Source organism: Amphimedon queenslandica, unplaced genomic scaffold (assembly GCF_000090795.2).
Source record: "Amphimedon queenslandica unplaced genomic scaffold, v1.1 AMPQUscaffold_13508, whole genome shotgun sequence".
Taxonomy (NCBI): domain Eukaryota; kingdom Metazoa; phylum Porifera; class Demospongiae; order Haplosclerida; family Niphatidae; genus Amphimedon; species Amphimedon queenslandica.
The window spans coordinates 521,702-543,272 of NW_003546256.1; the positions used below are offsets into that span (position 1 = coordinate 521,702).

Consider the following 21,571-nt stretch of genomic DNA (forward strand, 5'->3'; position numbering starts at 1 on the left):
ACATAGCTGAATCCAAAGTCAACCAAACCGGCCACTAACTGTCCACCAGTGACAGCTACATTGCTAAGCACAGTGATTCTCCCCCTATAACTGGAAGGGGAGCATTCAGCTAGATACATAGGAATTGTCATGCTAGCTAAACCTATAAAATAAAATATAGCATTATAGTTTAAACCATGCAACCTGCCATTCAAGCTCACCTATTCCAATGCCAACTATGAATCTTCCAATTAATATTATGATCCAGCCCCATGCACTAATAGGAGCGGCAGCCATTGATATAGCACCAATAGTGAATAAGAAGGATGCAATCATAATGGTTGGTCTTCTACCCAATATTTCATTACTTGGTCCACCTAGTACTGAACCAAGTGCTGCAGCTCCTATTGTTACACTCACCACAAGCTCCTTCTGCAGGGAAGTTAATGTGTAGTCATAGTCCTTATCCAGTATCAGGAGAGCACCAGAAATAACACTAGCGTCGTAGCCAAAGATGAAACCACCAATAATGGAGAAGATAGTAACAGTGGCTAGGGAAGTGGTCAGTTTAGTGATTGGTTGACTTTCCTTTTCTATCCACTCCTCTCCATTCTCATTTTCAGTCCCCTCTCTGATTTCTTCAGCGAATAACAATAATAATTTGTCTTCATCTCCATCAGTTTCAGCCGAAGTTTCAGCCTTTATCCACTTCACTTCATCCATTAAACATTTTGGCCTGGGCTAGCTAGCTAGCCAAACCCACAATGGGCGGGAAGAGAAGTCATGTGACCATTTCAAACTTCCTCCTTTCAATTCTTTCTTTGTCTTGCTCTCTGGAACACAAAGGGGCCAGCTACTCTCAACTACAGGTGAATTGGAAGTAAGTCCAGCGGATTTCTTTAGTTTAAACTTGTCTCTCTTAGTAGATCTATCCGCCACAATGCCTACCAAGCAAAGAATGAGACTTGCCAATCAAAAACACAGTCAAAATGTCAACCACAGAGGAAATGTAGCCAAGAGCCTGGTATGATATAAGGACCTTTTATTATCATTATAATTTTAATGTATTGATCAGAAACCAACTGAAGATAAGAGTCCAATTGGCCCATACCTTCTTGCCTTCATCATATTCGTGGTCTGTGGTTCAGGTATGATTATTATAGATTTCATTTTGCTCACAATTCTAATTGTTTCAGTTTAATAATGATAATAAGTTGTCATTTAACAAATTAGACAAATGGCAGATGACATATTTGTGTTGAAACAACCATTTTATTTATTATGCAGCAGTGATTCTGCTCAAAATGATGCAGTAGACACTTCACCCTATCCTTAACAAGAAAGAGTAAATTAGTTTTGGCATAATTTATGTTTATTGTCACTATTTCCTCTCTCTGAGTAAAGTACCTAACACCAATTTCCTGATATTCAGTGTGTGTGTGTGTGTGTGTGTGTGTGTGTGTGTGAAGATTTGTTGTTGTTTATAATCATTGTTCTTTTTTGCAGCCATCTTCCAAATTGTTCAGAGTATTTGGGCAGCTTAAGAAACCTCTCCATATTACAACTGTAACATCATTATCAGACTATACTGTATTATTTCGAAAGCTCATTAATTACTATTATTACTAATTATTATTATTTTATTATTATTATTATTGTTATTATTATGTATTGCCTCGTACATTGTTTATCCCTTAATGCATCAAAAATAATTATCATAATTATTATTATAATAATTATAATTTTATTAATAAAATTATTAATTCTTGATAATGTCTATTATTTTAAAAATCTAGAGTGCATTAAAAATCCTTTCCTGTTCAAGCTCCCACTAACAAACCTATAGCATCGACTAAAAGGGCTACAGTTAAGAGACAGAGCCTGTGGCCGGTATATCTTTGATGCAACGTACGGGAGCCTCCAGAGAACAGGAGATAAGATAAGACTAAGTGCAGTCACACTCAGCAACACCAAGTAAGTCTGGAGTAGGAGATCATAATAACATTTATTTATACCATATAAGGCTGGTATATACTATGACTACAGTGTGAAATTTTAGGCTTATTCTTGCAATTTGCAAATACTAATGGTAAACGTTTTCTTTTAGACAGTAATACTGGTCAATTTTGCTAAAAGATAAATCATAAAATTTCTTATAAGAAGAGCTAAAGTATATACTCCCCAGCAGCAATTAATTCATGCAAAATTAAAAAAGGGACTTACTTCACGAGTGATAATGTTAAGACGTCTTCCTCTACTACACAGTACAATGGCAAACTCGCTAACGTGGGCCATGGTTAGAGACGTAAGCCACGTCACCTGACGAAAGAATCCCGCCATGTACCCAACCAGGAACAAGTTAACCAAAAACTAGCAAAAAATGAGAGTCAAGTGTGTTGTATACCTACACATTGTGTACATATAACAGACACCACAAATGATGTACAATTACAGAGAGAGAGAGAGAGAGTCAAAAAGCAATATAGTATTACCTTGAATGAAAAGACACAAAATGTGATGGAGAAGATGGTGAAAAACTCAGATATGAGGAATGTAGGAAATATTTGAAATCCTAAAAAAAGAATTGTTTCACGAAATAAAATCTTTTAAAATTATAAAAGTGACCAGTCATTTACCAACTGATGCAAAAAAGAGAGCAGAGAACAAATCCTTTATTGGCTCGACTAGCTTTCTGATCTGATAATAACAACAACTATTATTAGTAACTGAACACAATTATGGGTCATTACCTGTTCCACAATATTATTACCTAAAGTACTGATTGATACACCAGCTAAAAAGCAACCAAACTCAAGAGAAGCTCCAAGTAACAATGAGACCTAAAATACATAAAGATACAATCAAGTAATGGATGCTATATTGCTATGATGATTACTGCTAGTAGAAGGAAGCAAATTGTAAGTGATCCAAGGAGTATTGCCTCATCTTTGTTTTTAATCGAAGACAATAATTTAAATGTTGGCTGAAGAACTTTGTGAGATAGAAAACGAGTCAGAATGAGGAGGAGAAAGAACCCAACAAGTATCTACATAATATCAAGAGTACATAATATAAAGTACATATTTATAATATAAAGTACATATTTATAATATAAAGTACATATTTATAATATAATATAAAGAGTACATACATAATATTATAATTATACTCTTGATAATATGTATATAAATATAATATGAATGTCACGCCTGAGTCACATTATCATAATAATCATAATGAGGCTAAAATTATGTCATTGATTATAAATTAAGTGTCCTGGTTGTAGTGAAAAGAAAGTTTGAGCTGATTCTGAGCTCAAATGTTTGAGTTACAGCCATTTTAAAAAATGAGGCATTTTCTAAAAATTGCCCTGTACTATAGCCCATGGATTTTTCCGAAAAATGGCTTCGAAATCACCCCAAATTTTTATTACATTTTCTGATACATATTGATGTCCTTATGCCATGCAGAAAGTTTGAGCTGATTCCGAGCTCAAATGTTCAAGTTACGGCCATTTTAAAAAAATGAACCATTTTCTGAAAATTGCCCTGTACTATAGCCCATGGATTTTTTCGAAAAATGGCTCCGAAATCACCCCAAATTTTTATTACATTTTCTGATACATATTGATGTCCTTATGCTATATAGAAAGTTTGAGCTGATTCCGAGCTCAAATGTTCGAGTTACAGCCATTTTCTAAAAATTGCCCTGTACTATATAGCCCATGGATTTTTCCGAAAAATGGCTCCGAAATCACCCCAAATTTTTATTACATTTTCTGATGCATATTGATGTCCTTATGGTATGTAGAAAGTTTGAGCTGTTTCCAACAAAAAATTTTTGAGTTATGAGCATTTAAAATAATACTAATACACTAGTACCATATGCAATACACTACAGTAAGGCCTCATTTTTAAATCATGCAGTGTAAAAATTTTAAGTAGCATATTGAGATAATTTTTGACATTTTTACTTCTCACTGAACAGCAACATTGTTTTCATTTACTTGTATTAATTTCATGAGACTTGTAAGGTAGCTGATAAAACTAGCCGACCCATTCGAGTGTGAGCTGGCAAAGAATGGCATCAGTGCTACAAGAGATGCCATTTGTATGTCCTGGACAACAAGAAGACCTTGGAGGGATGTCACAAGACTTGACTCAGGCTCTAAAATATAAAGCATAATTATTTTGATTGACCACCCAAGTGTCACATTGGTACAGTTAAATCATGTATTAAATTGACACAATAAAATTTAGGTTTGTTGTTTTATTAGCATGAATTATTAAATATTATAATACAATTAAATCACACAATTCTTACCTTCTAGCGATGATGCTGAAATGGTTTCAACACTAAGCGATCTTTTCTTTGAGCTACTAATAATCACTAAAGTGAAAATCACAGCATAATAGTACTACTAGTTATGAATACATGTACCTTCCATTAAATATTTTATTAAAGTTGCACTGGATAGTGAGAGACAGACGGCTACAAAGAAGCACTGCTTTAGTGACATGCCCAATGGTGTACCAATGATAATGGAGAGTAGCATTAGAACCAAGAGCAACAGAAAAGCAGCATAAAGAGAAAAACGAAATACCTACAAAGCAACAAAAATACTTTTAAAATACCAACATTTAAAAAGTCATAATTGGAAACTTTCAATGACTACACTATAATACAAATATGACTAAAGAGCACAATGTGTACCTATAGCTATAAAGAAAAGGTTTGCATTTATCTACACTACCATCTACTCTTGCTGTAGTTGATGATGATACCTGATAATGGCAGTTGACTCACTTTTTTCAATTTGTCCAAAGAGAATCCCATCCCTGCAATGAATATAATAAAGACAGCACCGAATTCACCGATTGTTTCAACTTGAACAACACACTGTTAAGAAATGAAAGGGTAAACACAACTGTACTGCTTACATAAACACTATACTATTGGATACTTTTAAGTAGCCTACCTTCACAGTATTGTATCCAGCTGGTCCTAATAACATCCCTGTTATTACAAATCCAAAAAGCGTAGGCAGGCCAATGAGACAACACACAGTGCCCAGCAAGGAGCAAAGGACAACCAATAACACAATGTCCTTCACAAGGTGTGGGTCATCTATCAGCACAGTGATATCCCGTGGGCGTGATAAGGTGTACTGGTTGCTAAGGGAGTCGACTAAAAGGACCTGATCTTCTTCCGATTGATCCAACTCACTGCTCTTTATTTTAACGACTGTCTCCACGTCAGTGCCAGTTGCTCCATTCTTTTCAACAAGGTTACGAAATATGTCATCTTTAAGTTGATACTCTAATTTATCGGCTGCTATAGATATCTCTTTTAATATGTCCCCAACGAGCTTGTGGTGACTCTGAGAGAGGTTCTGCCCAACTGCTGCTTTAGTTTCTTCTACTAGTGTAAGAGCCTCATTGTGATTACCAGTCGCATGAAGGACTAGTGATTGGAGTTTAGCTAACCGTGATTCACAGCTCAAGCGAATAATGTCCAACAAATGATAGTCGCTGTAAAGCGTTTGATTTAAACTGGAGAGCACAGTGCTTAGAGCCTCTTGGCTGGCGTTGAGCTCTGATTGATACAATGTTAGGATCCTGGTTTTCAACTCAAGACTGTTGGATGATTGGTTATTTTTGGCATGTTTCTGGCCCTGCATTTCAGTCATTACCTCTGATATGATATTTGTTAGCTTTTGCTTCTTTCTCAGCATAAACTGTATGCCTCCACATGTGAATTGGGTGTGTGGCAGCTGTAGGATAACAGGATCTCTACCGCCTCCGTGATACTGTTGCTGCTTATTGTGTCTGAAGGTTCTATGACTGACAGTTTTATGAGCTCCCTGATTACCAAGGGAGGTACAAATCGTGACTAGGACTAGGGCAAAGAAAAGAAACAGAAGCAACTGCATATCTCTCCCAAGCTAGATGTCTCCCCTAACGACAATACCACACCTCCTCCAAGAAAATGATTGCACGTGGGTGCAGCTATAAATCCATGGAGATTTAAAACTATAAAAAATTATTTGTAATAATAATAATGAATGATGATACAAAACTAATAGCAAAGTCTTCTGATTTCTCTTCTGTTCTTTTCATTCCACAATTCTGTTATTGCAGCAGGGCCTCTTCTCCATGTATTTATCATCAGTGATGGTGTCAAGTTCACTACAAAGTGAGTCCAACCTCGTGGCAGGTATAATACTTCACCAGCTTGCATTGTGAACTGTATTGGATGCGTTTTTGCATACAGAGGATACATTTCAGAGTCTGGCTCATCTCTATTATTTAGGATCTTGCTCCATTCTAAGGAGCCTCTCTCGGCCTTTGTGTAGTATAAGTACTGGTAGTCCTTTGGTGAAAATATTGTCCACTGCTTTTGTCCAATCAACTGATAGACAAAGTTGTCTTTACTGTCAATGTGCCCTTGAGTAAACGTGCCACTAGCTCCTATCCTAGTCGCAATTGAAAATGAAGATTATAAAATGTGACAACAATTGAAATGATAACTGATGTGCATGTGCAAAACAAATCATTCTCCATTGATCTGTATAAATTACCACTATAGCTTACCATCCTGTTGGCTCTAAGAAGCAATGCTGATGGTTTCCAGGATAGAAAGGTGGATAATGAAACTCTTCGTCCAGTGCATTTGGCGGTAAAACCTTTTGTTTAGTTATATAGAGACCTTTTTCATGTTCATTGGGTTGACTTGCACCCGTAACAAGGTCAATAAAACGAGAGAGCCTTACAGAAACCCTGTTAATGCCATGCTTTCCTAGCCTGTTTACTTTTGACGAATAGTTACCTTGACGTGCATTATGAAAAACGTGTTCGCCCCATTTTTGTTTCACCATCTCCCACGACCAGTCATCCAGTTTCGTGCCTGAAAGCATGTCAGTGAATATCACTGGGAGTCCCACCGGTGCAATATAGTTGAGAAACATTTCACTTGATGGTGTAGGGATTCTGGTAATATTCTTGATAGGAGGGAGGAGGTGGCTTAGGAATATAACATAGGCTAAACTGTTTCTCCTTATTTTTTGTTTGCTCAACTGGTTTGCAATATCATCATATTTACTAGTACTGGTATCTCTATTCTCTTCTTCTGGAGCTAGATCTACTGGATCCAGTGCTGCAGCTGCATGACGTACCACAGGCTGCAAATGAGAGGAACTGGTGTCGATTTTCCCATTGAAAAGAATGTACATAAATAGAACAGTCAAAATCCCAAGCCATAAAGATACTAGAGTTGTGACAAAAGTTGTTACTTTACTATTAGTAGCAAGCATAGCCTTCCAAAATCTTTGGAGAGTATGCCTGGAAACGCCCACTCTAGTAGATATAGCCACGCCTATTTTTATTAATAACAGGTCTACATATACGGAAGTATCCTGATATTTTTACCACGCCCAAAAGTGAAAATGGTAGGCCTATGTTCCTTTTCCCCTCCTTTATTGATGTTTCTCTTCCTCAATAGATTCAGTTTATGCTCCTGTTCAGTCGTCAAGGAAAACTCCGTCTCCAGAAATGGTACAGTGCCTACCAGCAGAAAGATAAAAAGAAGATTTCTCGAGAACTGATTTCCACCATATTGGGCCGCAGATCGAAAATGTGTAACATTCTTGAGTATCGTGAATACAAGATAGTCTACAAAAGGTACCGATATAACTTAGAACCTTCAAATTGCTTTGTTATTTCATTATTGGGCAGAGTTTATATCATTTCGCTCAGTTTCATTTTTAGCTTATATATGTTGATCCCTTATAACTGGTATTTTGAATTACTATACTTTAAAGGTATGCTAGCCTGTATTTCTGTGTTGCTGTTGATCCTGATGACAATGAGCTGATAACTCTTGAAGTTATACACAGATACGTCGAACTCTTAGACAAATACTTTGGCAGTGTATGTTAATTTCTATACTCTTACTTGTACTGTATGACTGTTTGTTACACTTTAGGTATGTGAATTGGATATTATTTTTAACTTTGAGAAAGTAAGTATTATAAAATATCATAAAAGCTGTAGTTTTTGCTTAATTTCAGGCGTATTATATTCTCGATGAGCTGTTGGTTGGAGGGACCATTCAAGAAACTAGCAAAAAGAACATCATAAGAGCAGTGACAGCTCAGGACATGCTTCAAGAAGTAAGTCATGTTTGGATAGAATTCTCCATTTTTATTAGTTTTTTTTTCTGATACATGTACATGTTCTTTCGTTGTTTTTAAAGTTTGAGCTGATTACAATCCAAATTATTGGTTTTTATATTATGTTCCAAAATCAGGCAAAAGTCCCTGTACTATAGTACACAGCCTTTGGCCAAATTTTAGCAAAAATTGCTAGAAGAGAATTTTCTATTTTAAATTTTTTTTCTGATACATATACATGTTCTTATGTCGTTTTTAAAGTTTGAGCTGATTACAAATAAAATCAGATTTTTTACGAATTTTCGAAGTTGCTAAAAAATCAGACAAAAGTCCCTGTACTGTAGTAGTACATGGTAAAATATGACTAAAAGAAAATTCTCCAATTTATATTATATCAGGATCTATTCCAGTTCATTTATTGGCATAATTTACGCATTCATTACAGCATGGAATTACATTAGAACATGCATGATACCTAGTCAGTTGCTGGCTTGCCTATAGAATCATGGTGCTCTGGGATTCTCATAGTCTGAAATAGTCCTCTTATTTATCTTCTTGCACACACACACTTATTCTAGGAGACTGAGAATCCTAGAAGTACACAAGGCGTGCTAGAAGAAATGGGACTAGCATAGTTTATGATTAGACTTACATTCCGAAGCCATCCTCTTGTTATTTATTAATAGCTGCCATTTTTCCTTATTGCCATTTTATTTTATCCTTTTATTAAAAAAACGAAAACCATCCATTTAATGTGAATAAAGTGCAGGCTATATATAAATTGATCTTTATTATCTTCTACACAGAAAGAGGGTCACAAGAACTTGCTTATTGAGGCCGACCTTATATAGAATGAAAAATCCTTCCAAGTGTATGACTGTGTGTGCATAATGAATTTAATAATGTGATTCATGAGTTCTGTGTGTGTGTGTTTGTGTGGAATTTTTTACTTCACTAATCATTTCTCCAGGTATAACTTTTGTTTTATGTATGAAAGAAATAATATGAATGAGTCTAATTTGCTAAAAGGATCACTGGTGTTGCTCAAATCTTCTCAATCTTGCATTTCTTAGTCTTTCTTCGCTGTGTCCTGTACCAGTAGATCTACTACTGTTGGGACTACCATTATCATCTTCATCATAGTCGGGATTATAAGGTGGGGGTCTCTCGTAGTCATTCAAGCTCCTTCTAATACCTTCTTGTAGATCAGAATCTTGTTGATCAGACTCATTTCTTCTTTGTCCTAAATACATAATGTAATTATTAAATATACCAGTAGTTAGCTTTTAAGGACACTCTAATTAAACTCAGTTTTCACTACTTACCTGATGGGCGAGCTGTATAGTTATAAGACTGTCTGCCAATGTTAGCTCCACTGATTCCTGATGTTACTATTCCCCATGGTACATCCATTATCATTTTAAGAGGTCCGCTAACAAAAGCCAAACCAACCAATATCCCAGCCAGATGACCAATGAACGAAGCATTAGGATTAAGGACTGATATTAATAATAGCTCTGCCCACACGGCTAGCTTACTGGGTATACCTATTCCAAATACATAGCTCATGTGGTTAGGCTGCAAGTGTGTGGTTAGGACCTTCACTGCAAATATAACGCCTGAGAAACCAACGGCACATCTATTGTAGTATGACCAGTCAAAGTATTCAGCTAAATGAACGTTTAAGATAAGATACACACCACTGGTCAGTAGAGTGAACATGGCTATCATGTATGCAAAGTACAAGCTACCATATCTCTTTTCAAGTGTCCTTGCCTTCCACATAAAGGATATCATGTTGTAATAAAGATGCCACGAGTCAGCGTGGATAAAAGGAGCAAGAAATAGTCTCTCCCATTGGCCGTAATACCAGACGTTTTTAGCACTGATGCAACTCTCTGATACAGATGGCCAATGAAATGAACGGGCAAACCTAAGGCTACGTACCCCTCCTACCTGTGGCCTAATGAATGCCAACACGTTGACACCCAGCAGCACAAGCGTTGTAGGAAGAAACTCATTGTGTGATGAGAGTAACTGAATAAATCCAGCAAGCTGGAAGAACAGGAGCATCAAACCAAAGTTACCACCACCGCCATAACCTCTCCTTGGTCTTCTCATTTTTTGGATTTTTGCTGCTGTTTGTCACGCCCAAAGGTGCGGTCTAACAAGGGTGGGGCTCAACACGCAAAAAAGACAATATGGATCAACAACAAGCTCAAATTTGGTCTCAGCTTTCTCCTTACCAGCAATTCCAGCTCTTACAGCAGCAAAGCCTATTATCACAAGGTAGTAGATGTATAAACGTAGCCTTTATTTTTATACTTGCTGTTGCTGCAGGTGCCTATTATGATGATCTTGCTCCTGAGGACACTGAATGGTTTACCGAGCCAGCCCCTCCTGATCCTCCGGATACTGCAGTCACTGAATACATGTACGAGCGATTAGCACATACTGCTCTAGATAGCTGGAAACTTTATCAAAATGAGAAAGAGATGAAGAGAATTAACAGTCGACTCAGCCAAAGTGGCAGAGGTTTGGGCGAGACTTCTGACTTAAAGGGATTGATAGACACAAAAAGTAAAGTGGTTGACATACTAATGCACCACAAGTTACTTAACTAGCAAAATAAACAAGATGTGCTTTTAAAACCTAAAACTCTCATGTTCATTTTTAGAACTTTCCGGTTTGTATAAGGCGGCATTTAAAGGAGATGCAGCTGGAATTATGAACATTGTTAAGGTAATAGTGATATATTGTTACATCTGATGCTTTGCTTTATCCAGAGAGATGGTCGTAATGCACCTTTGAATGAATTAGATAAAAATGGATGCACACCACTGATGTATGCAGCATTATCCGATTCTGACTCAGCAATTGAAATGTTACTTAATTTGAGTGTCAGAAGAGAGCAAGTAAATAAGTGCAAGGCATTATGCTTGCTTGATGCTTATTCAGGTCGATGCTGTTGGACGTACAGCAGTGCATTATGCTGCTTTTTTTGGTAAGGCAAAATCACTCAAGTTTTTGATAGAATCTGGTTCAGATTGGACTCCAAGGTATGCTAACCAACAATGAGTAGTACTTTGAATGATATTACATCATTAGAGATGCATATGGTCGAACTCCCTTACATTGGGCAACTGCTAGCAAAAACACTAAATGCCTCCTAACGTTGCTAAATTATGCCAGGTAGATAATTTTTTGAAGCTTTTATTTTTAAATCTCGAATTTAGCATTGTTAACGGCAACATTAATCCTCAAGATAATGAGGGAATGACTCCAGTACACTGTGCTGCTCAATTCGGCTCTGCTAAGCATATAACACTAATGATTGAAGGTATAATAAATGCTTGCACAGTAGTAACATAATTAATATTTTTTATAGCCAATTGTGACTTTTCTCTTGTTGACATTGAAAGAAAAACAGTTCTTCATTGGGCAGTGGAAAACAAAGACATGAGCTCCTTGCATGCAATAGTTAATCACAGCCCTTACCTTCTGAATAGACAGTATGTTGGCAATACAGTGCATGAAGATAAGACTATATTCAATCTACAGAGATATCAATGGTCAAACTCTTCTCCACATCTCATCAAAGAAAGGCAATGGGCCTCTAGTTGAGCGATTGCTAAACATTGACGGGTAGAATAAAAATTATTATTGATTATTATCATTATTATTATTATTATTCCATCAGAATTGAAATAGATACTAGAGATAAGCAAGATTGTACTCCATTGCTTTTGGCTACAATGGAAGGACACAGCAATGTAGTGGACTATCTTTTAGACTTTCATGCCTTGGACTCTTGCATTGATGCTTCAGGGTTAGTGAATTTGCTATTTTTAGTTCAGTTTATTTCATACCTCACTCTTAGGCTAACTGCTTTGCATTATGCAGTGCAAATCAATTCGGTCAATTGTGTTAAATTGCTCGTAGAAAATGAACATGCTACTCACATTCCATCTGCTAATGAGCAAGGTTTATTGCCTTTGAGTTTGGCTGCCATTTTTGGTTTTAGTGACATTATAAAGGTAATTACTGAATACTGTACACTCTTTATTGCTTTTGCTATAGGCACTGCTTGTAAATCCTCATATAGCTAATGACATAAATCGTACTGATTCTAACAGATTGACAGGTAATTTGTACATGCATGCATGTCACATGCTAATAATTGATCCTCTTTCCTAGCAATGCATTATGCCTGTGAAGGTGGATTCTTTGATTGCGTGGTCACATTGTTACAGCACGGGAGCGACCCTAACCAGCTGAACAACGAGAACATAACTCCATTAGACATTGTCTGTGAGAATGGATTTTACATCTGCATTGGACCAGTAAGTAGTAAATCATATCATCTTTATGTATCATTAAATACCCCATAGCTGATCAATGGAGGGGCAGAAGCTGAAAGGATCGGTAATGATGGATGCAGTGTCCTTCATAAAGCCATTTTGTCTGAGAACTCAGAAATACTGAAAGCTCTTATAAATGCCAATTGCAATGCTGAAGTTCCAGACAGTAATGGACGAACACCATTAGAAGTAAATAAGTATAATAATAATAATAACAATGATAAATGACTGTTTTATAGCTGTCAGTGTACATTGGAAACAAGGATATAACAGCATTACTATTGCAGTCATCAAATGCCGATCCAAATGCTATGGTAAGTCAGTCATCATAGTGTAACCAAATGGGACCTGTAGTTATTCTTAGGATGCATACGGTTTAACAATGTTGCATATTGCTGCTAAAGAAGGTAAACATGAGATTTTACAATTATTGCTTGTGAACAATGGGTATATCAACAGCATGGATGCTACGGAGGATAGGTTAGTTAGTATACTCAATAGAGTAGAATGTTAAATGATGCAACTTGGCATTTTTTGTTGATTAGATACACTCCATTGGATTATGCAATCCAAGGAAATCATTTTGAGTGCATGACTACTTTGAAATCAAAAGGAGGAATGACTGTTGATGAAATAAGAACAATAGCAGCAGTTTGGATTCAGTCATCATATAGGAAATACAAGTACTTTTATGAAAATAGCAAAGAATAATAATGCATGTTTTTTTAGAGCCATGAAGTTGTTAAAGAAACTACGAAAAGAAAGATTAGCTGCCGTCTGCCTTCAGAGAATATGCAGAGGATTTATTGAGCGTAGGAGAGTTAAAAAGTTGCAGAAGGAGTTGAAATCTTCCATAATAATACAAGCCTTAGTGAGGTAAAATTGAAGAAACTTTTATCTTGTAACTTTTATGCATTATTTAGAGGATTTTTGGCACGAAGATCATACCAAAAGCTTTTGCAGAAACGCATTGAGGAACAAAAGAAGCATCAGCTCATTGAAGAATTTGGACAAATGTTTATTGGCCTGCAAAGGATTGAGCCAATTGTGATAGATGCAGATGAACTACACATGAAAGCTAAGGATAAAGACCATGAAGGGGCTAAGAAGGAACAGCGATTTAGGATTGAGCAGAGTATGAGAATGCGTGAGAGATACATGAAAGAGCAGAAAGAATGGGAAAGTTTTCGTTTGTCGGAGAAACAGAGAAGAATAGAGAAAGCATATCAAGAGGAACAATCCCAACTGATGACAATCATTGAGAATAGCAAGCAGAGACGGAAATACTTTGAAGAGAAATTCAAGTACACCATAACAATACAGTGTTACCATCATGCAGCAGTCGTGATCCAGAGAGCATATCGGAAGGCAATAACAAGGAGAGAGAGGAAGAAGAGAGAAGAAGAGATTGAGAAAAGAAAGCAAAGATTGTTGGATATGCAGGCAGCACGCATTATACAACGTTCATGGAGACGCTATAAAGATTGGAAGAGATTTGAGGCGCATCATCTAGACTCCATCATAACTAGTCCAGTTGTGATTATGCCAAAGCATCACTTGCCATCTGTTCCAATTGCACAACTCTATGAGAGATCAACTATAGTTTCAAGTAAGTCTAATGATGTTGAATATTTTTAATAATAATTTAATATATTGACAGGCTCTAGAAGGCGAAAGCTTCATAAAACAAGTCAAAGTGGTTTTAAAATATTCAAGGCATTGCCTTCAACTTCTCACAGCTATGCAAGACCCGGTACTAAGCCAGGAATCAAGACTGACTCAGGTTTATCACCACGCATTAAATCAATGATTCAAAACTGGCCTTGGAGTAAAGAGCTAATCCTCACTCCAGACGAAACCAACGAAGAGTCTTTGAAGCTTCCTAATATAATGCTAAGACAACACACTGGGCATCGTAGCAACAACCCATTGGCAATGACTCCAATTAAATTGCCACTTTTAAAATGAAATTATTAATAAAGAATTATGTAAAAGAAGATCTAAAATTAATGTAAAATACACACACATTATTAGCATTATAATTTTTGTCTAGACCATCATGATAAAAAATACAAAATAAATGATATATTTGTAGGTACGAGAGAAAAAGCAGGCACCTTAAGCCTCTGTTTCATTATTGTCATCCATTCCAGTAACTCGCAAACGAACAAACTCCTCAAATACAAAGTCATCCTGATCATTTGTAGCATCATCACTAGATACAATATTAGTGATACTAACTGCTTGTAGAGTCTAACTTACGTATCAAATGTAATGAGATTGTGATCAATAACGTCATGGACTGAGACAGTATCGTCTGCTGGAATACCTAACGTAACAAAGAAGTCTTTCATTACTTGTTATCAGGTTTTATCCTAGTGTAAAATCCCATGTGGACATGCAGTGTATTTTTGCTAATTTTTACCATAAGAATATGATTACAGGGTATGCATACACAAAGTTACTAAAATTGAGACAATTTAAATTCATACTCTTTTCATTCACAATAAAAGTACTCTGTCCACTTAAAAATCCCTGGTTGTGCATGCACAGCGAGTGTACATGTACAACGTACCCTCAGGCTTAGCCTCAGGTGGAGCTTTGCTCTTGTCATCTTTGGGATCAGTGATGGAGGAGAGAGATGAGCGAGGAGGAAGAGTGATGACCTGAGAAATGACTCGCTCCTTTGGTTTAGGGTGTGTCAAAGTGAACGGGAGCTCCAGCGTCAGATCACTAGTACGAGTGAATGAGTGTGTGTCGTAGGATGATTTAAGGAATGATTTATATGTAACTTACGATCCAAGATTAACAATACACCGAACCTTTACACTGTAATGAACAACAATACCAAACGACTCACGGAGCTCCCTGCTGTCCTCAACCCCTGATGGCAGTCTGTATAAAAGAGTACATGTATATGTAAAGCTTTATTATAATTACAAAACTGTACACATTATAGTGATACTGATATACTGTATTGATACTACAGTACATGCATGCTGGCTTCATGCAGTGAGTGATTGAATTACTCATAACATTGTCACATGAAATTAAGACAACATCAAAGAAACAGTTTTGCCAACACGTGCATGTGTAAGCTAATATTATACCACAACTTGGCTCTGATGCAACTCTTAATAATGTACATGTACATGTAAGCATGAATCAGATAGGGTGTTTTGGGGTCAATTTTTGATTAAAAAACATGTCAAATCTAAATCTTTTTAGCTTAAATAGCATAAGGAAGCATAAACACTCAAAAAATGTAATAAAAATTTGGGTGAATTTTGGAGCCATTTTTTGGAAAAATCCATGGGCTATAGTACAGAGTATTTTTCAAAAAATGGCCCATTTCTAAAAATGGCTATAACTTGAACATCTAAGCTCGGAATCAGCTCAAACTTTCTACATAGCATAAGGACATCAATATATATCAGAAAATTTAATAAAGTTGGTGGTGATTTAAGATCAAAGGACCAGACACAAACAGAGACAGACACAATAGACATGTAATATGTATGGAATGCTGCTGCTGACATTGTTGATGAGGCAAGACAAGTGTCTTCATGTTTAATTTGGCCATCAAGGGCTAGTCCTTTCTTGTTCTAAACAAATTAAAAAAGAATATGAAATAAATTGTTTACATAATCAACTCACTCTCACTCACCCTGTTGTCCTTCAGCAATGGAGTAATTTCATAACTCTTCTGAAGAGAACCACCTGTTCCAATAGGCAATCCTTCACTGCAAAGAAATATCCATTATATTATGCATATAAACTTGTACATGTACATGTATATACAGTTAAAATTTAGTTTCAATGTACCAGTACATGTAGTAAAAGAGTCATTTTTGTAATAATTAGTTTTAAATAATAAACTCACGATGATTCTAGTTCAGCAACAGTGCACTTGTACTCAGAATTAGCAAACAAACAAATGGCAGCAAACTGGCGAACTACACGTGCAAATAAATAAAACAATCATAAAATATACATGTACATGTACATGTACATGTACATGCAGCTGTGAAATTGCCAACATTAAAAATCTCCAAGTTGATACCTTGGCAAATTACATGCAGCTACACATCATTATTAATCCTGCTAATATTTCCCACTAAATGTACATGTACATTTACGTGTAAGTCATGCAAGCTTACCAGAGACTCTTATCTTTCTGATAGTTTTAGAGGATCTGTTAGTAATGGACACATTAACACGTATTGGCTCACCATGGTAGTAAGTCTAGTAATAATGATAAAAATATTAACACAGAGAACAATAATATAACATGACAATAAGTTGAGAAGCAGTGATTGTACACTTACTCCTTTGTCGAGGTTAGCCTCAACAGTCAATGGGTGGGAACTGAGAAGATACTGTTTAGTGAGCTCTATGCTAGGCTAAAGGATGGAATGAGAACCATGAATTACCATAATACATGTACTGTACATGTAACTAGAAAATTTTAAGAGTAAAAATTCTGGTAGATTTGGCAAAATTTCATCGGTAGCTTCAAATTTTAATCAAATTAACACTTTTGAAAACTGCCACCAGTTATTCAAGCTACCATGCATGTACATGTACACAATACATTTATATTACTAACCCTTTGAGTGTGTTCATCCGATGCATGTGTAATCTTCTTGACAGAGAGACGCACGGAATTTCTATTAAAATTGTGATACAAAATAGTTCACTTTTGTAAGGACTCCATGCATTTAAATTAGACTAACCTTTTCTCAATTTTATCCTCTTTATTTTTGGCAACATAACAGCGCAGGATGAAGTCCACTCCACAAGGCTGCACATAATAGAAGGGAATGTTCATGTCAATGAAAGATATTGTAACAAAACAACCTTTTCTCCTTCCTGGGAACTGGCATTTGGTGAAGGTTGCAGAGAAACTGATGACGGCAAACCAGGTTTAAGCTAAAAATAGAGCAACAAAGATTAAGTCATTAAACCAATGGAGGTAGATTTTAGTGATGTTTTAGTTATCAAAAAACAGATTTTATTAGTTATAGTTAGTTTTAAGCAACGTGCGGAAAATTTTTATTAGTTTTTATTAGTTTCATGATGCAATCATTTTCATATAGTTAGTTTTAGTTAGTTAACTAAAAGGCTTTTTGAAGACATTTAGTTATAGTTATAGGGTCAAAGTTTTAGTTTTTATTAGTTATTTTAGTTATTTTAGTTAGTTCACTCTACAAATTATTTATAGTTAGTTTTAGTTAGTTTTTGGAAGCAAAGCCTCATTTTTAGTTAGTTACAGTTAGTTTTAGGAAATTCTTTTTTCATTTTAGTTAGTTATAGTTAGTTAACTAAAAGTCAAAAGACCAAACTAAAAGTGCTTTTAGTTTTAGTTATAGTTAACTAAAACAACACTAGTAGATTTGTAGAAGATTAAAATCATTAAAAATTAATGATGCAATTGATTAATCTTCATCTACATGTATGTACATGTATAAGTATAAGGGACTAGAGTCAGACAAAATGCTCATCATAACTTGCATTCAAACCTTTAACACCTTAAGCTTAAGTAATTGGTTCTACAGAGGCATACTTATAAAGTCTACCCCTATACCATATACATGTGTACACATAAAAAGTACCTCTGAATACTACTGTACTAAGAAGACAGGTACATGTAGTGTGGAACCATACCAATGGTGTCCTTAAGAGGTTACCATATAATAGTACATACCATTAGACAAATGTCATCAATATTAATAATTATATTTCTTATAAACACTAATTGAATTTGCTTACACTAAAGGTAAAGGGATAAGCATTCCTTCCCAATTTCTTAAGAAGTCTAACTTGTAGGAGAGTTAGGATCTGAGGCTTTGATGGATCAGGAGGAGGATAGACTTGAATTCTTTCCTACTCAAAGATTACTAGGAAACTTAAAAGTTGTAGGACTCACGTCAAGCAAATCCCTTCTATAGTTGAGCCCAAGGACATCAAGATCATCACGGCCATAACGAAACCCAACGAGTATTTGTGCAAATACTGAGAACAATAATAATGATAATAGGAGGAATGTATTTGTTTATGGTCACCTTTCCTATCCTTCTTCGCTTCCTTTTTAAAATATTCCGGATCAATGAGTATAACACCATCTGAAAACAGAATGATAATATATGCTCATGAACATACAAGCATACCCAATGGGTCAACTTCTGTTACATGATCAACAAAGTCCCTTTTGCCTACATATACAGTTATCTAGAGGATGAGGGAGGTGATAATGGTTGGACTAAAGAGGTGTAGAGCTTACCTTGGTGTTGGGAGAGGTCTTTTTGAAGACCCTAAAGTATAAGATCAAAAGACATGAAAGGAGAGCTTATCAAAACATTTACTGGTGCAGGAAAGCTTTGCTAGAAGTTACATCAAACATGCTGTCTGACTTACAAGACCCTAGCCGGCTTAGTTTACATGTACCAAGGCGTCCAATTCACTTAGTAACTGACTGTTATAAGCTACCTTGTCCCATCTCTCTTGACGGTCTTGATAGCCGGGGGCTCTTCGTGATCCACTAGCTTGTCGGTTTCTTTAGGCTCGGTTGATTCAGCCATATCTCCTTCTGGATGAGGGACAATAAGATACCGAACTACAACTCGATGAGAGAGACTGAAAATCACAGCATAACAAAACTAAAATTCTATATTAAATTTAAGTTGTGGGCGAGGCTAGCAAAATAAAACTATGTTTATTAACATTGATAACTATTACTTTTATAACTGTCACACATGATACATGTCAATGCTTTAGCACATAATAATACTTTTGTTGTGCAAAATCATCTACTCTTGATAATATCAATAAAAGTATTTTTAATGCTTCAGCTCTTCACTCAGCATGTTCTTCCTTTAGATGCAACAGTACAGTTGATATTCATAGCTTGACGAATGGCAGTAACACGTTTCTGGTTTATTCCTACATCTTTGAATGGTATCCAGCAGAATAGGGCACTCCACAAAAAGCTAAGTGGCAAAGAAACAGGAAATATGCCAGTAGAGAAACCTTTCACTGATACAGTTGTCTCTAAGATAAAAAATACATTAGCAATTAAAATTAATTTTGACTCATTATAGACTACTGTAGTGCACTTTACAAGATTGGATGCATTTAGCTCAACAACAACGACCCTGTACAGGGTATTTTGTCAAAAATGGCTTTAAAAGAATTCTCTATTTTTATAATTTTTTTCTGATGCATATACATGTTCTTATGTTGCGTAGCAAGTTTGAGTTGAATCCAATCAAATTTGGATTTTTTACAATTTTTTTTGATTACTCCAAAATCGGGCCAAAGTCCCTGTACTATAGTACAGGGTCATTGGCCAAATTTCACCAAAAATGACTAAAAGAAAATTCTTCATTTTAATAAATTTTTCTGATACATATACACGTTCTTACGCTGTGTAGCAAGTTTGAGCTCATTTCAATCAAAATTAGATTTTTTTACAAATTTTGACAGTTACTTAAAAATTGGGCAAAATTCCTTGTACTATATAACCTCAGACTAAACTATAAGCAGTATTAAATTTTTGTTCAGGTCTACTATAATAATAACTACCTGATTGCATAAGACTTGCATCAATTTGTATCTCAATCACATCCAGCCAGTTGCATCTCCTAGTAAAGCTGAACAGCTGTATAAAGAGTCTTTCTTCATCTGCTTCCTTGAGTTCCATCATCTCCTTGTCCTTATCAATGACAGACCTGATGCTCTTCAATATCTCATCAAAGGCCTGCTGAGGAGGCTCCTCCACTTCCCATACTTCACTGTACTGGTGAGGCGTCCTAATGCCTGGGAGCCATAATCCTGGTCTAAGGAGAGACTGTATAGAGGCCTGAGCTCTAGAAAGACAAAATACATGAGAAGGTGAACTGTCCATAATTTCACACTTCACACAACTTCTCGCCTTCTCACCTTGTTTCTCCCACGCGTATAAATAGATCTAACTGCCACACCCATCCTCCTTATCATCATTATTATTCAATATTCAGCTCATGGCTAAATCTTGCTGCTTTGCTCAGTGTCAAGGGCCGATTCAGGCTGCCATTAGACCAGGCCTATGGTTACCTGGTGTAAGGAACTTGCATCTAGCTACTGAGACTTGGACAATATCTTCATCTCCACAAGTGAGTCGCAGGAATCAAGCTCCGTTTAAAATAATAATAATTATGTATATTTCTGATTGGATGTATAACCTGATCTCCTCGATAATTATCTCTCTTTTTCAGGCAGCATTTGATGCTATAGTGGAAGCAGTAGGTTCTATTGCTGACGAAGAAAATCTTATAATAAGAAAAGAGAGAAAGGCTGAGCTATATCTTGAGATATGGTCGTACACTCCTTATTGTAACTGGCTTGATATTGTGGAGATCAGACTTCATGATGTGCAACCAGACTCCAGCACTAATAATGGTGAGTCAGTAAGTCTAATGGCTATGGTAAAAGATCATGAGGTATGCTGTGACATCCTGATTGTAGTATACAGTAGTAAGGCCTGTACTATGTCAGGATGTCTCACAACTAACTGCTTACTGCTTAAGTGATTTAATTGTGGGTATGCATACAGCTAAGTATGGCAATGTTTACAATAAATCAAGTCTGCTTGGGGAGTGTGTGTATGTTAACGTTGCTACATTTCATTTTTAATAAACATTGTTGAAGCATGGGAAATTGGGAATAGGTTATCATTGATATGACAATTTATCTTTCAGAAACAATAGCTGAGGCACGGTCTTTCTCAAGTGGTCTATTCCCAGCTTGCTGTCCTTTGGGATTTATTTTCAGTTCTATATTCTTCTGGGTCCCTTTCTCTGGGAATAATTTCAATACGCATCGACTGGAGGCTATCAGGAAAGCGATCACTAGTGCAGCTGTTACTGTTTCTGATGAAGGACCCACCTGCTGCTGATTCAGTTTGAACATTACTATTATTATTATTCACGTTTTTTAATCAAAATACTCTCATAGCTGTATTAATAATGCATTTTTATTGTAAAGATTAAGTTTACATTTTGATTTTGTCCCACCCAAGAGT

The 21,571-nt window shown here is 36.1% G+C and overlaps 7 protein-coding genes and 1 long non-coding RNA gene across 12 annotated transcripts; 4 read left to right on the plus strand and 4 right to left on the minus strand.

The window, feature by feature from the left end:
- Window positions 1-763: 763 nt before the first annotated feature.
- LOC100638074 (uncharacterized) lies at window positions 764-1,735 on the plus strand. The gene is made up of 4 exons (XR_002191125.1): window positions 764-859; window positions 903-1,003; window positions 1,055-1,127; window positions 1,486-1,735. It is a non-coding gene; the product is annotated as an uncharacterized LOC100638074 (long non-coding RNA).
- Window positions 1,659-7,294, minus strand: LOC100636271 (transmembrane and coiled-coil domain-containing protein 3-like). The gene is made up of 12 exons (XM_020008655.1): window positions 6,573-7,294; window positions 4,958-6,454; window positions 4,786-4,878; window positions 4,420-4,582; window positions 4,303-4,368; window positions 3,986-4,146; window positions 2,876-3,025; window positions 2,730-2,819; window positions 2,616-2,676; window positions 2,472-2,551; window positions 2,203-2,349; window positions 1,659-1,959 (listed from the first exon to the last, which is right to left on the minus strand). Exons 2-12 carry the CDS (start codon window positions 5,909-5,911, stop codon window positions 1,759-1,761), a joined length of 2,166 nt encoding a protein of 721 aa, XP_019864214.1. The 5' UTR covers window positions 5,912-6,454; window positions 6,573-7,294; the 3' UTR covers window positions 1,659-1,758.
- On the minus strand, window positions 6,058-7,210 carry LOC109592487 (tRNA wybutosine-synthesizing protein 5-like). The gene is made up of 2 exons (XM_020007927.1): window positions 6,573-7,210; window positions 6,058-6,454 (listed from the first exon to the last, which is right to left on the minus strand). The coding sequence occupies exons 1-2, from the start codon at window positions 7,208-7,210 to the stop codon at window positions 6,058-6,060; spliced, it is 1,035 nt and encodes a 344-aa protein (XP_019863486.1).
- A 56-nt stretch (window positions 7,295-7,350) lies between the features above and the next one.
- Window positions 7,351-9,154, plus strand: LOC100637868 (AP-1 complex subunit sigma-2-like). Of its 3 annotated transcripts, none has more exons than XM_003383633.3 (6): window positions 7,351-7,426; window positions 7,480-7,658; window positions 7,799-7,907; window positions 7,963-7,998; window positions 8,048-8,149; window positions 8,956-9,154. In XM_003383633.3, the coding sequence occupies exons 1-6, from the start codon at window positions 7,424-7,426 to the stop codon at window positions 8,998-9,000; spliced, it is 474 nt and encodes a 157-aa protein (XP_003383681.1). In that variant the 5' UTR covers window positions 7,351-7,423; the 3' UTR covers window positions 9,001-9,154. The 3 variants fall into 3 exon arrangements, with proteins under 3 accessions (XP_003383681.1, XP_019864231.1, XP_003383680.1); XM_020008672.1 differs by lacking the exon at window positions 8,956-9,154 and adding an exon at window positions 8,728-8,913 and having other exon boundaries at window positions 7,799-7,911; window positions 7,967-7,998; XM_003383632.3 differs by lacking the exon at window positions 8,956-9,154 and adding an exon at window positions 8,728-8,913.
- Window positions 9,115-10,315, minus strand: LOC100636398 (rhomboid-related protein 4-like). Its single transcript, XM_003383704.2, has 2 exons — window positions 9,475-10,315; window positions 9,115-9,392 (listed from the first exon to the last, which is right to left on the minus strand). Exons 1-2 carry the CDS (start codon window positions 10,268-10,270, stop codon window positions 9,181-9,183), a joined length of 1,008 nt encoding a protein of 335 aa, XP_003383752.1. The 5' UTR covers window positions 10,271-10,315; the 3' UTR covers window positions 9,115-9,180.
- Window positions 10,314-14,632, plus strand: LOC105316553 (inversin-like). The gene is made up of 20 exons (XM_020007931.1): window positions 10,314-10,438; window positions 10,490-10,729; window positions 10,827-10,891; window positions 10,936-11,064; window positions 11,108-11,208; window positions 11,258-11,341; window positions 11,386-11,489; window positions 11,538-11,661; window positions 11,711-11,794; window positions 11,850-11,978; window positions 12,030-12,186; window positions 12,230-12,293; window positions 12,347-12,492; window positions 12,541-12,699; window positions 12,750-12,824; window positions 12,875-12,990; window positions 13,056-13,193; window positions 13,240-13,386; window positions 13,434-14,119; window positions 14,171-14,632. The coding sequence occupies exons 1-20, from the start codon at window positions 10,351-10,353 to the stop codon at window positions 14,476-14,478; spliced, it is 3,144 nt and encodes a 1,047-aa protein (XP_019863490.1). The 5' UTR covers window positions 10,314-10,350; the 3' UTR covers window positions 14,479-14,632.
- Window positions 14,473-20,538, minus strand: LOC100636523 (beta-arrestin-2-like). 3 transcript variants are annotated; one of them, XM_020008675.1, is made up of 20 exons: window positions 20,452-20,538; window positions 20,095-20,378; window positions 19,000-19,560; window positions 18,794-18,824; window positions 18,681-18,741; window positions 18,576-18,635; window positions 18,440-18,525; window positions 18,283-18,396; window positions 17,371-17,442; window positions 17,247-17,314; window positions 17,120-17,180; window positions 16,839-16,913; window positions 16,671-16,755; window positions 16,394-16,466; window positions 16,178-16,253; window positions 16,048-16,115; window positions 15,307-15,405; window positions 15,086-15,243; window positions 14,773-14,839; window positions 14,473-14,725 (listed from the first exon to the last, which is right to left on the minus strand). In XM_020008675.1, exons 3-20 carry the CDS (start codon window positions 19,089-19,091, stop codon window positions 14,629-14,631), a joined length of 1,443 nt encoding a protein of 480 aa, XP_019864234.1. In that variant the 5' UTR covers window positions 19,092-19,560; window positions 20,095-20,378; window positions 20,452-20,538; the 3' UTR covers window positions 14,473-14,628. The 3 variants fall into 3 exon arrangements, with proteins under 3 accessions (XP_019864234.1, XP_019864233.1, XP_019864235.1); XM_020008674.1 differs by having other exon boundaries at window positions 20,095-20,465; XM_020008676.1 differs by lacking the exons at window positions 19,000-19,560; window positions 20,095-20,378; window positions 20,452-20,538 and adding an exon at window positions 18,876-18,940.
- On the plus strand, window positions 20,509-21,562 carry LOC100638328 (uncharacterized). Its single transcript, XM_003383636.3, has 3 exons — window positions 20,509-20,663; window positions 20,766-20,949; window positions 21,249-21,562. The coding sequence occupies exons 1-3, from the start codon at window positions 20,532-20,534 to the stop codon at window positions 21,443-21,445; spliced, it is 513 nt and encodes a 170-aa protein (XP_003383684.1). The 5' UTR covers window positions 20,509-20,531; the 3' UTR covers window positions 21,446-21,562.
- The last annotated feature ends 9 nt before the right edge of the window (window positions 21,563-21,571 follow it).

Coding starts and splice junctions, on each gene's coding strand:
- LOC100636271 (XM_020008655.1), bottom strand. CDS start 5,911: ATGCAGTTGCTTCTGTTTCTTTTCTTTGCCCTAGTCCTAGTCACGATT. Junction 4,583..4,785: donor CTTTGGACAAATTGAAAAAA/GTGAGTCAACTG, acceptor GTTGCTTTGTAG/GTATTTCGTTTTTCTCTTTA. Junction 2,350..2,471: donor TTTGTGTCTTTTCATTCAAG/GTAATACTATAT, acceptor ATTTTTTGCTAG/TTTTTGGTTAACTTGTTCCT.
- LOC109592487 (XM_020007927.1), bottom strand. CDS start 7,210: ATGTACATTCTTTTCAATGGGAAAATCGACACCAGTTCCTCTCATTTG. Junction 6,455..6,572: donor TTCTTAGAGCCAACAGGATG/GTAAGCTATAGT, acceptor AATTGCGACTAG/GATAGGAGCTAGTGGCACGT.
- LOC100637868 (XM_020008672.1), top strand. Junction 7,659..7,798: donor TACAAGATAGTCTACAAAAG/GTACCGATATAA, acceptor TATACTTTAAAG/GTATGCTAGCCTGTATTTCT. Junction 8,150..8,727: donor CTCAGGACATGCTTCAAGAA/GTAAGTCATGTT, acceptor CACTTATTCTAG/GAGACTGAGAATCCTAGAAG.
- LOC100636398 (XM_003383704.2), bottom strand. CDS start 10,270: ATGAGAAGACCAAGGAGAGGTTATGGCGGTGGTGGTAACTTTGGTTTG. Junction 9,393..9,474: donor CTATACAGCTCGCCCATCAG/GTAAGTAGTGAA, acceptor TTATGTATTTAG/GACAAAGAAGAAATGAGTCT.
- LOC105316553 (XM_020007931.1), top strand. CDS start 10,351: ATGGATCAACAACAAGCTCAAATTTGGTCTCAGCTTTCTCCTTACCAG. Junction 12,294..12,346: donor TGATTCTAACAGATTGACAG/GTAATTTGTACA, acceptor CCTCTTTCCTAG/CAATGCATTATGCCTGTGAA. Junction 12,991..13,055: donor ATGGATGCTACGGAGGATAG/GTTAGTTAGTAT, acceptor TTTGTTGATTAG/ATACACTCCATTGGATTATG.
- LOC100636523 (XM_020008675.1), bottom strand. CDS start 19,091: ATGGCTGAATCAACCGAGCCTAAAGAAACCGACAAGCTAGTGGATCAC. Junction 17,443..18,282: donor CTTATCCCTTTACCTTTAGT/GTAAGCAAATTC, acceptor CTCTATTTTTAG/CTTAAACCTGGTTTGCCGTC. Junction 17,181..17,246: donor GAGGATAAAATTGAGAAAAG/GTTAGTCTAATT, acceptor CAATTTTAATAG/AAATTCCGTGCGTCTCTCTG.
- LOC100638328 (XM_003383636.3), top strand. CDS start 20,532: ATGGCTAAATCTTGCTGCTTTGCTCAGTGTCAAGGGCCGATTCAGGCT. Junction 20,664..20,765: donor CAATATCTTCATCTCCACAA/GTGAGTCGCAGG, acceptor TCTCTTTTTCAG/GCAGCATTTGATGCTATAGT. Junction 20,950..21,248: donor AGACTCCAGCACTAATAATG/GTGAGTCAGTAA, acceptor TTTATCTTTCAG/AAACAATAGCTGAGGCACGG.